This window comes from Suncus etruscus, chromosome 15, assembly GCF_024139225.1.
Source record: "Suncus etruscus isolate mSunEtr1 chromosome 15, mSunEtr1.pri.cur, whole genome shotgun sequence".
In the NCBI taxonomy this organism is placed as follows: Eukaryota; Metazoa; Chordata; class Mammalia; order Eulipotyphla; family Soricidae; genus Suncus; species Suncus etruscus.
In genome coordinates this window covers 73,511,859-73,524,186 of record NC_064862.1, presented here as the reverse complement: position 1 = coordinate 73,524,186, position 12,328 = coordinate 73,511,859, and the positions used below count along the sequence as shown (strand labels likewise).

The 12,328-nt window shown below is 53.5% G+C and overlaps 1 protein-coding gene and 1 pseudogene across 1 annotated transcript; both read right to left on the bottom strand.

Annotated features, from left to right (window-relative positions):
- Positions 1-941: 941 nt before the first annotated feature.
- Positions 942-10,112, bottom strand: RHBDD2 (rhomboid domain containing 2). The gene is made up of 4 exons (XM_049787865.1): positions 9,891-10,112; positions 6,833-7,240; positions 3,943-4,090; positions 942-1,661 (listed from the first exon to the last, which is right to left on the bottom strand). Exons 1-4 carry the CDS (start codon positions 10,108-10,110, stop codon positions 1,325-1,327), a joined length of 1,113 nt encoding a protein of 370 aa, XP_049643822.1. The 5' UTR covers positions 10,111-10,112; the 3' UTR covers positions 942-1,324.
- Positions 1,930-2,008, bottom strand: LOC126031523 (uncharacterized; annotated as a pseudogene).
- Positions 10,113-12,328: the final 2,216 nt, after the last annotated feature.

The window sequence follows — 12,328 nt, the reverse complement described above, 5'->3', positions numbered from 1 at the left end:
TGCGTCTCTGCTGCGCCCTGCCGGTCACTCTGGTAACTGGGAGGGGGGGCAGGTCAGAGGCTTCATTGTCCCAGCAGGTCCTGCCTGTAGTGCCTGTCCTACAGCCTCATGCACTGGAGGGGAGGGCAGTGGCGTATTCCCCCCCCCCCCATCAGCGACTCCCACTAAGGCTGCTGCGTCCTCTCTCTGCCCCCTGCTCCTCCTCTCTCCAGGCCAGACTGGCTTCCCCTGAGCATTGGACGACTGTTATGAACTTGTTTGGGTTTTGTCCCAGGGCAGGGACTCACCAGTCCTTTTAGTGACAAGCCCCTGGAAAATCTCAGGGTGAGGACATGGGGGTCTCTGTGGTAAAACTATTCAAGGGAAAAAGAGACCCTCCCAGCAGGATCCAGTGGCTGGCAGGGGACTGAGGGCTGCCAGCTGACCAGGACACCCAGTGAGTGCACAGGTCCCAGCATGCAGGACCCCGAGTCCAAGGGTGACTCCTCACTGTGTCTGCAGGGTACACAGCAACCTACCCTCCCTGACTGCCTGATGTGGGGGCCACTCTCAGCCCCATTCCCCACCCCCACAGAATTCCCTGACCTCTCCCCTTCCTGCTCAGCTGGCAGGGGGCATGGGTGACTCCCAGTACTTGCAAAACTCTGGTCCTTCCAGAAAGCCAGTCCTGGTGGGGCATCCATTCTAAGGGAGAGCAGCCCCTAGACTGCTCTTCCTGCACCCACCTGTCCCAGGGACCTGGGAACCTGGCCTGCAAAATGGGGCAGGAGGTCAAACAGGCAGATGGCTGGGCTGGTCCATCTCCTGCTTCCAGGCCACTGGACAGCACTATCTGTGGGGGTGGCAGCTCAAGGCCTCAGTCTGGGCACCCTCACACTGCTGTCAGCACCCAGGACCCCCACAGGGCCTCTCCTCGACAGGCATAGACAAGGACAAGGGTAGGAGACAGCTTCTTTATACAGAGGCAGCAGGCACCAGCCCACCTCACCACTTCTAGGGGGCTGGAGCGCCATTGAAGGAGAAATACAACACAAGATGGAGCAAATACACGGCACAGGGACACGAGAACTGAGCAGCGCAAGCACACACACACATACATACGGAAGGGGATGGGAGCCACATTCGAGTGTTGATCGCCACTGGTCCCAGGTGCAACACAATCACAGTGCTAGCATCCCTGTCCCCTACAAAAGCAGTCCTGAAACAGGCTGAGGGGCTAGCGTCATGGTGCGGTGTGGTGAGGTACAGTAGAGACATCCCATAAATAACTGGTCACAAGCTCTGGGGCTCAATGGGCCCCGGGGGAGTGGGTTCTAGAAGCGGCTCAGGAAATCAGGACCCTGGCACAGTCATTGGGGCCTGCAGCTCCTGGAGCGACCAGGTTCTCAGAATGCACGTCAGAGCAGTTGAGGGGAGCAGGGGCCTGCACTCCCAGGGAGACCCCAGTCAAATCCGGGTAGCCCCCTGGAACGTGAGGGGCCGGACCACCATTGTTCTGTGTAGAGTTCGGGCTGAAGGCAGGTTGGTAGGGAGGCGGGCTGGGCATATTCCCAGGGACAAGGCCCTGCACCCCGCTGGTCTGCTGAGCCTGCAGCATGCAGTTAAGTGGCTTGTGGGTGCAGCTGCATTGCGTGGGGTAGGAGCCAGGCGTTGGTTTGATCCTGAGAAAGAAAGAGACACAAGGTTGTTTGTTTTATGGTTTGGAGCCATATCCAGCAGCACTCAAGGGTTATTCTTGGTTCTGTGGCTCAAGAATCACTTCTGGAGGGGCCGGAGTGGTGGCACAAGTGGTAGGGGCATTTGCCTTGCATGCGCTAACCTAGGATGGACCACAGTTCGATCCCACGACATCCCATATGGTCCCCTAAGCCAAGAGCAATTTCTGAGTAACCAGGTAACCAGGTATGCCCCCTCCCCCCAAAAAATCACTTTCTTTTTTCTTTTCAAATAGCAATAATTGCGCCTCGGATAAACCTCACTGGCTACGATACTGCCACTGCACAAAGCTAAAAATATCACTTTCAAGGAAACTGATTTCCCAGCTGTTTTGTTAGGCAGAGTCTCGCACATCTGTACATTCTGCCTGTTAGTAGAGGCTTGTGGCAACCTCCCCTGCACCCTGTACGACCCTCTGACAGAACATCATTCTGTCAGGGATACTAAGGCACATAGCATCCCCTGCAAAGCCTGCAGAGAGGTTCAGAATGTGGGCTGGGAAAAGGGTCTCTCGGCCCCAAGCAAGCAGCTGCCTGGGATATGGAGGGCCTGGCTCAGAAGAGTGGACACTGGGGCTCCATCCAGGGCTCAGTCCCCCACCCACCCAGTGCCTGCATGTGGCCTGGTCGCTCCATGGTAGGAGGGCACAGAAGAAGGAGATGCAGGCCTGGAGCCAGCCTGGTCTGCTTTGATGCTCCCCAGATTTCTGGTGCAACCAAGCATAGCCCTAAGTGCCAGCAGTGGCAGCTGCAGGAGGGTCTGTGTTACCAATGGGCAAGTCTATTTCAGGGCTTTGCCTTTGGAACCATGGGCCACGCACCACACACATAGGCAGCAGGACCACTGACAATAGGGGCCAGCACACACCACCGCACAAGGATCTGAGCCTAACTGTGGGGTTTGGGTTGTCTCAGGCAGCGCAACAACTGGCAACCAGGTGGCCTTGCCAGGCAGGAGCGGAAGTGCTTCTGTGCCCAGATACCCTACATTCTGGCGCACCTGCAGGGACCTTTATTTTTACCCTCAAGAGAAGGGCCAGAGCAAGAGAACAGTGGGGAAAGTGCTGGCCCTGCACATGCTGATCAGGGTTCCATGCTTGATCCCCAACATTCCAGAGCAATGCCAGGAGTGATTCCCGATTAGGCCTCTAGGGCTCAAGCAAAGGCTGCAGAGAAACAAGTGACCCGTCTCCTGATACCCCAATAAACACAACCACTCTGTCTCTGATCCCCCCAACTGAGACACCTGCATTGCAGGGTCTGAGGAACCTGTCAGCAGCGGACCACAGAGCAGAGAAGAAATGGAAGAACAGCCCCCAAGGGTGTCCCTCTAAGCTGCAGTCCTACAGAGTGGCGGCCAGCCCTAAGGAACCAATGCAGCACCCACCATCAATTTCCAGGCAATTCTACTGTGAACTTGAGGGTCCCTGATGGCCTCCCAGGTTCTGGGAATCCCCAAAGCCATGGGTTCAAGACCTCCAGTGGTTTTCTGTTGTCTTCCACATAGTGAGACAAAGGATGTGCCTGGAGCAGGCCAGGTGAAGTTCCAGTGACCTTTCCTAGCACAAAGAACAGCTGCCAGTGCCCACAGGTTGCCTAGATGGGAGAGACTGCAACCTGTATCTCTGAGCACCTCTTCCTCTAGCTTGGCCAAGATTGGGCAAGGCTAGGCCCTGAGGGTGACCAGGAAGACCAGAGAGCATTGGCTGCCTGCAGGTATATGGGGAGGTGGTCCTCAGAGTCCCCTACAAAGTAAAGAAAGGCTGCAGGGTGCAGCACCTTCTCTGGAGAGTTGAGTTTTGTTTGGACCACACTCAGCAATGTGCAGGGCTTACCCCTTGCTCCGAGCTTAGGAGTCACTCCTGGGGGTCTTCAGGGGAGCAACTGGGATGCCAGGGGTTGAACCTGGAAACTGGGTCAGCTGTGCACAGGGTCAGTGCCCTCCCCACTACCCTCTTGCTCAGGCCCCACTAGTGAGAATTAAGGAGTCTGGCAAGAAGAAGAGAACATGAACTGCTCAGCCTTCTCTTCCCTTGCGGGTAACCTAGGGACCCCACCCCAGACAGAGCCACGAGACACTCAGCATCACACAGGGTGGCAGGCAGCCCCCTTTCCCATCCCTGCACCAGCAGGAGGTGGCACTGTGGCCAGGAGTTCCTGGCCCCACTGCCCACACCTGTGTCCCTCTTCCCCAAGGAAAGAAATGGAGGGACCAGCCTGGACTCACCGGCGGCAGTTGGCTGCTCTCCGCTCGGCGGCACAGCTGGAGATGTACTTGACCATGAACAGTCTCTGCATCAGGTAGAAGGGGAACTTCCGGTCCAGCTTCAGCGCCGTGCGCTCCGAGATATCGATGGAACAGTAGGAGATACCGTCTGACATAGGAGGGTCAAGCAAAAGAGCAGTGGCTGGAGAAGGTGGGGCCCCAAGCCTCAGCAACAGCGCCAGAATAGGAGAGGGCCCCCTTCTCCTTACCCTTCCCTTTCTCAGCGCACCCCAGTCTTCGAGGTCCTTGGCCCCCACAGGCGAAGGACAGGAAATCACCTATAGAACGGGCTCACTCCAGATAGGCATGTGCCAGTGCTGGCCCTCAACAAACACCCCACCTTCGTAAGAGACTCTCAAAAGGCAAGGTCTTAAGAGCCAGAGCAACAGCACAGTGGGGAGGGCATTTGCCTTGCACACGACTGATCCTGGTTCCATCCCCGGTATCCCATTGGGTCTACCAGCACTGCCAAAAGTGATTACTGAGTGCAGAGTCCTGGTAAACCCTGAGCATCTCTGGGTGTATTCCTCCAGCTCTCCAAAAGGCAATGTTTTAGCCTTTATCAAGTAAATATCTGCCTGTTAGAAGGTGAAAGGACATTTTATAGAGCCTCCAGATCAGCCCTTAAGAGCCTGGACATCCAGTGTCTATCACAAAACAAAAACTGTGAGATAAGAATAAAAGGCTCGGGCCTGGAGAGATAGCACAGCTGCGTTTGCCTTGCAAGCAGCTGATCCAGGACCAAAGGTGGTTGGTTCGAATCCCGGTGTCCCATAGGGTCCCCCGTGATGCCAGGAGCTATTTCTGAGCAGACAGCCAGGAGTAACCCCTGAGCACTGCTGGGTGTGGCCCAAAAAACAAAAACAAAAACAAAAAGCTCATTAGCCAGAGGAAAATCAGTCAAAGTCAAATGAGGCACAGGGATAATGGCGTTAACAAAAAATATTTGATTTTGTTTGTTTGTTTTTGGGGCATACCTACTAGGGATAGTACCCAATGTATTATCTCTCTAAATTCCAGAAAATATAAGACAAGTATATCACATACACAAGTGTGTAGGTGTTTAAAGAAAAACACAAACATAATGAAGGGGTAGAGAAAGCATCCCAACACAGAAATAAGAACCACCAAAAGGTCCGAATGAAAGTCACCATTTGGGGGATACTATAGGAGCTGGGGTCACTCATAGCAGTGATTGGGGAGCTATGCCTTATCAAGGGCAGAGCCCCAGCCTTCTGCACGAGCAGCATGTCCTTATGCCCATGGTGCCATCTCTCTGACCCCAAGCACGGTGATTTTTTTTCCTTTCCTTTTTTTTTTTTAGTGGAGATTACTTTTATTTTTTGGGTCACACCCGGCAGTGCTCAGGGGTTATTCCTGGCTCCAGGCTCAGAAATTGCTCCTGGCAGGCACGGGGGACCATATGGGATGCCGGGATTCAAACCGATGATCTCCTGCATGAAAGGCAAACGCCTTACCTCCATGCTATCTCTCCGGCCCCCTTTCCTTTTTTTTTTTTTGTGCCACAAACTGGCAATGCTGGAGGTGGGTTCACAACCCTGCTGGGACCCAGGTGACCATATTACCAGGGTAATGTGAAACTCAAAACCTGCATTTAAAATACACACTTTGGGGCCCGGAGAGATAGCACAGCGGTGTTTGCCTTGCAAGCAGCCGATCCAGGACCAAAGGTGGTTGGTTCGAATCCCGGTGTCCCATATGGTCCCCCGTGCCTGCCAGGAGCTATTTCTGAGCAGACAGCCAGGAGTAACCCCTGAGCACCGCCGGGTGTGGCCCAAAAACCAAAAAAAATAAAAAAATAAAATAAAATAAAATACACACTTTGTTCTGTGATGTGACCTTCCAGGCCTCTTCGAACAGAACCTCCTGAGCTTACTAGGCCTTTTAAGCCCAGGCCAGTGCTATAGGAGAAACGGTGACAGAGCCAGGCAGCAGCGCAATACAAACACCCATGACAACACAGGAAAGTCAGCGAACAACAAGGAACCAAGAGCCTCAGAGCTAGTGAATTGCTGGGAGTCCAGAGCACGGGGTCCAGTATTCTAATGAAAAAGAGAAAATTGGAGGGAAAAACTTTTTTTTTTTTTGGTTTTCGGGTCACACCAGGCAGCACTCAGGGGTTACTCCTGGCTCCATGCTCAGAAATCGCTCCTGGCAGGCACAGGTAACCATATGGTATGCCAGGATTCGAACCACCATTCTTCTGCATGAAAGGCAAACGCCCTACCTCCATGCTATCTCTCTGGCCCCGTTATTTTTTTCTTTTTGAAGGTCATACCTGGCCATGCTAAGAATTTACTCCTGGTTCCGCACTCAGGAATCACTCCTGGTGGTTCTCAGAGGACTATATGAGGTACTGGGGATAGAACCTGGGTCGGCTGTGTGCAAAGCCAACACCCTGCCCACAGTACTATTGCTCTGGCCCCAACACCCTACCTTAATAAAAAGGTGTTTTGCTTGGTTTCGTTTTCTGAGAAAAAAAATCAAATCAAGCAAAAATAGCCAAACCATTGTGCTCCCTATTCTAGAACAGCTCCAGCTCAGAGGTATTTATTTCAGGGTCGTCCAAGGGGTTGGTCGCCATTAGTCAAATGCAGGTTTATACTTCAGCTGACAAGGAAAGGCAGCGAAAACTCATCAGAATATCATCTATGAGTTGATCCTCCACCCCAGGAGGGAATTTTTGCCTGGAGAAAGGGCAAAGCCCACCCAAGGTCAAGCAACAGATTTCTAAGCAGAAGCCGGAACACTGGGCCTTGTACCCTGTGTCAGCCACTGCTCCCTCGGCTTGACCACCCCCAACCTGGGGCGCCCATTCAGGGAAGGATACAGGCAATGCCAACACAAAGGCCGCAGAAGTTTCCAAGAAAGGAAGTCTGGGGGATGAAGCAGTAGGCACACAGCACAAACCACGGCGCCACCACAGTGGGCACGAAGATGCCCAGCACCAACACCCTCCGCATCCGACTGCGGACCGACGTGACGCCCATCATGGCGAAGGCCACAGGGCTGAAGCCGACGGCGGCCTCCACCTCTGCGTGGTGGACCAGCGAGATGACAGTCTCACACAACAGGAAGATGATGGCCGTCACAAGGGTGAAGACCAAGGTGAAGAAGCAGTGGCGCACGGTGCCCACACTCCGCTCGAAGTTGCCCCCATAGCGCAGGATGACGGCAGCCCCACAGAGCAGGGACACTGGGTGCTCGTAGACGAAGATGTAGGTGACTAGCCTGTGAACTGCGGAGAGGAGGAGGAGGATCAGAGTCCTTTGGGCAGTGGGTGCTTAAAGGGGGGGGTGAGAGAGAGAGAGAAGCAGAGACAGCCAGAGAGGCAGAGAGAGAGAGAGAGAGAGAGAGAGAGAGAGAGCGCAAGGGTCGAGCAGAGAGAGAGAGAGAAAGAGAGAGAGAGAGAGAGAGAGAGAGAGAGAGAGAGAGAGAGAGAGAGAGAGAGAGAGAGAGAGAGGAGAGAGAGAGAGCGCAAGGGTCACCGTGCAGTGGTCCCAGGGATGATCAGCGCTGGGCACTTAAGAAAAATCAGCCCAAATTGAAGGCGGCAGCCAGCAACACAGGACTCTAGACTCCAAGTCAAGCCTGAATGTCTAAGCCCTGCCTTTGCCCAGACTGGGAGCAAGTCTTGCCAGCCACTGGTGGGCAAACAACATAACACAGTTTGCGCACTGGACTGTCTTTGAATCTGCTTTGTGAAGTTAAGCAGATTCTGCCCTTCGTGCGGTGCTAGGGATTGAGCCCAGAGTCTCAGGCATGCGAGGCAGGCACCAGGCATGCACCTACTACCTTGCAGCCCAGGCCCCAGCCCAGGTGGCTTTCTGGTCTGAATACTAACCTATCTCACCAGGCAGCTTGAGGGTTAATTAAGTGTAACCGCTTCAGGGTGCACTGAACGGTGTCACTTAACTCTGTGTATGCCAGGCTCCTTGGCTGTAATCCTGACCCCTCCTTCCATAGTGGCTGTTCAAAAGCAAAAAAAAGGGACTGTTAATGACCTCACAAGTCTATAGATGGGGGAAATTGCTGGAAAAATACAGCCTTTTTGAGTCATAGAGGTGGAGCCAAGCAGGAAGATGTCTTTCCCTCCACCACCACCATCACCAACCCTCCTTGCAAGTGGAATTCATGACCCTGGTGGCCAAAGCATGACATTAAAGAAGAAGGTTGAGAGAAGAGGCAGCTACAGAGTCAGGGCCCCCAGATCTGAGTGGAAGGGTCTCCTCACTGGAAAGGAATTGGACTGCCTGCTCCCCAGGCCTTCAAAAGTCACTGGGGGGGATTAAGGGAGAAAAAAAAGTCACTGGGGGTGGAAGGGCGATGAACCCCACAGTAGAGCAGATGTCTGGCATCTGTCTGGGTCAGTGTGTTATGATGCATCAGTGGAGTGTGTGTGTGTGTGTGTGTGTGTGTGTGTGTGTGTGTGTATGTGTGTGTGAGTGTGTGTGTGTGTGGGTGTGGGTGTGGGTGTGTGTGGGTGTGTGCGTTTGTGTGTGGGTGTGTGTACGTGTTGGGGCTTGGATGAAAGGCAGCCTCAGAGCAGGGTCTGTGAGCCAGCTACACTCATCAGGCCTTCTCTGCAAGGTTATTTGCAGGTACGTCACTAGTTGGTCACATCCTTCCCAAAAAACCATGACATTCTGAGCAGAACATTCTAGACGCAGCTCTCTCTGGTGCATGCATTATATATACCCCCACCTCCCAGATCCAAAACATCACGTAAATTAAAAAGATAAATCTGGATGTCATAACTCACGGCTTCTCCACCCTACCTTCTCCGGAAGGGACATTCACCAGAGGCCACTAAGTAGATGTGTTCAGGGCCACACAGCCACCAACTAGGCTATATGGAACACCCCACATTTACCTTCCCCTGAGCAGGGGCAGAATGGGGGCGGGAAGAGGGGGGAAATTAGTGACTAGGAAAGTCTCTGAGGAGCAGATGTTTACATTTATTGGTGGGAAACATTTCTCTCCCCCAGAGTAAACGCCAGATGCTGGGGGGAGTCCCTCTCTTCCACGGTGGGGGGGTGTGTGGCTCCAAGTCGGGGTGCAGAATTCCTAGATTCCCCCAGAAGCCAGGTGGCCATGAAGGGCCCATTTCTTTTTTTTTTTTTTTTTTTTTTGGTTTTTGGGCCACACCCGGCGATGCTCAGGGGTTACTCCTGGCTGTGTGCTCAGAAATAGCTCCTGGCAGGCACGGGGGACCATATGAGACACCGGGATTCGAACCAACCACCTTTGGTCCTGGATCGGCTGCTTGCAAGGCAAACGCCGCTGTGCTATCTCTCCGGGCCAGAAGGGCCCATTTCTAAGTGTCAACACGAGGAAGGCAGGAGAAAAACCAATGTTATCCACGGAGGATGAGCTCTCAGGGAGGTGAGCCTGAATGAATGAAACTGGGGACATGATGGATGGATGGATGGATGGATGGATGGATGGGTGGGTGGGTGGATGGGTGAGTGGGTGGGTGGGTGGATGGGTGAGTGGATGGATAGATGGATAAATGGGTGGGTGGGTGGATGTATGGATAAATGGGTGGGTGGGTAGATGGATGGATGGATAAATGGGTGGGTGGGTGGATGGATGGATGGATAAATGGGTGGGTGGGTAGATGGATGGGTGGGTGGATGGATGGATAAATGGGTGGGTGGGTGGGTGTGTGGATGGATGGATGGATGGATGGGGGTACGGGGACAGGAAGGGGGGACACAATCGGTTCCAGGGATGACGAAATGCAGCTCTGGGGAGGAGGCCAAGGCCTGGTCTATGGGGGTGCCCCTGGAGAGCGGATGTGGGGGGACTCCGGGTGATGCGGATGTGGGGGCCAGGCACGGGCCGGGCCGGGCGGGCGAGGTGGAGGCGCTGGGAGCGGCGCTCACCTTGCCCGTTGCGCAGCGCCTCGTTCTGGAGCGAGAGGCAGGAGGGCGCCAGGGGCCGCGGACTCAGGAACAGGCGGGGCCCGGACACCACGAGGGAAAGCAGCGCGGTAAGGAAGGTGGCCGAAGGCACCTCGGGAAGGTAGGTCCAGCCGCGGCAGCGCAGCCGCGAGCCCGCCATGGCCGCCGCCGGCCCACGGCTCCTTCCGCCTCCGCGCGGCATCTCTGGGCCACTGCCGAGCCGCGGCCGGAAGCCCCGCCCCTCCTTCCAGAGGCTCCGCCCCGCGCCGCGCCGGGCCGTCCAATCCAGAGCGCTTATCTGCTCCGCCCCTCCCAAAGCTCCGCCCCGCGCCGGGCTGCCCAATCAGAAGCGCTTATCCGCATCGCCCCGCTCCCTTCGGCTGCAGCAGCTTCTGGCCCAGGAGATGGGGCTCAGGGATTCCGGGGCTCCTGCTGGAACGTTCAAAGAAAGTATTTGGGCCCTAGGATCTATCTGTCTGTCTGTCTATCATCTATCATCATCTATCATCTATCTATATCTATCATCTTTCTATCACCTATCTATATCTATCATCTATCTATCTAATCTATCTGTCTATCATCTATCATCTATCTCTATCATCTATCATCTATTTCATCTATCATCTTTTTTCCTCTTCATTCTTTTTCTTCCTTCCTTTCTCCTTCCTTCCTTCCTTCCTTCCTTCCTTCCTTCCTTCCTTCCTTCCTTCCTTCCTTCCTTCCTTCCTTCCTTCCTTCCTTCCTTCCTTCCTTCCTTTCTTTCTTTCTTTCCTTGCAGTACTTGAGGGCTACCTATATATCGCAGCTGTGGGTGGTGTCATGCAGCACTGAGAATTTGAACCTAAGACCTCAAGGACCCATTCCCATCTAGCCAACACCAGCTACCACTTCTGCAACTTAAGGTTTCCATTGCCTCTGGTCTATTTGATTAAGAGTATAAATTGCCAACTTACACCACTATCCCAATGGGGAAACCGAGGACTGAGGGAAGTTCCTGGGTAAATCAGATAACATGGCAAAGTAATATCAGAACTAAGGTTCTTCTGCTATTCTGGCCTGTAATTGACTGATACTTGTGCCTCTCAGGCTGCCCGGGCTGCCCTTTGTGCTGCTCCGATGCTGAAATATCCCCTGCCTGTAAATATGCTTGGTGCTTCCATCCCAGGTGATTATTCTGTTGCTTCTCCCAAGCCTCTTCCTCCACCCCACCTCACCCTGGCTCTGAGCCACCCCCTTTCAGGGACCCACCAAACACTGTCAGGGGCCACCCTATCTATTGTAATACTTTGCTTTTGTTTGAGGGCCACACTCAGTGACACTCATGGGTTACTCCTATCTCTGTGCTCAGAAATTACTCCTGGTAGGCTCTTGGAACCATATAGGATGCTGGAGATTGAACCCAGGTTGACTAGGCAAACACCCTTCCCTCTGTGCTATTGCCCTGGCCCCAACTGTTGTCATTTTTTACAGTATGTGGAATCCAATCTTACACCTACAAAGAGAACACTGTCCCTCTGAGCTACCATATCAGTCCCTACCCTGCGCCTGTCACAACCGATGGATCAGGTTCTCCACTGGACCCACGGGACTCCCAGCAAAGCCCAAGGCCGATGTCAGGAAACATTCTGAGCCCCTCTTGACACCACAGGATCTTGGAAAAATTGGGTGGGAAAAATTGATGGTGGCCTAAGAGGTTGGGAGGTGACAAGTCTGGGGATGTTCCACACTACAGAGTTCCATAGTGGGTGATGGGAGCCTGGGAATGGGGCCTCCCCACACCAAGCCTTCTAAGGAGGCAGTTTCTCAGTCCCTTGGCCGCTGACCCCTTCACCCCTCCAAAAAAAAAATAAATAAATAAAGCTCCTTCGGGCCCAGCCTTTACTCTCTTGCCTGCCAATGCACTGACAGCAATGAAATAATGTTTGGTCTCCAAATCCTAGTCTCTAGCAGCCCAGCCCTGTCCCGAGCGCCCCCTGGCGGTCCGATGGCGCAGGGCAGGAGCCCACCACCCACCCGTGAAGCACATCTTGACATAGCTTTTAGCTGGGGACCACGGGCAAGCGGCCCTTTAAGTCTCAAACACTGATAGCATTCCAAGATCATTTGCTAATCCAATCCATCTCTCCCCAGGTTTATGCTCTCATAAAGCACGGACAGTGTCAGGTTCACTATGTACAAACCCACTGAATAGAAGAACAAATTGTAAGTTACCATCTACTAATAGTAGTGTCTCAAGCCACAGTTTAGGAGTAGCTATTATGAGTGGGCCTAGTATGGACAAACACCATCCCCCCCTCCAGCAAGACTTGCTGAGATCAGATCTCAAAGAGAGATTGCTTCCCTAATAAGTGACTGTGATATTTTCTCAAACTTAGCTTATTAATAGTTGCAAACATTTATTTGCCTAAATATGAATCTCC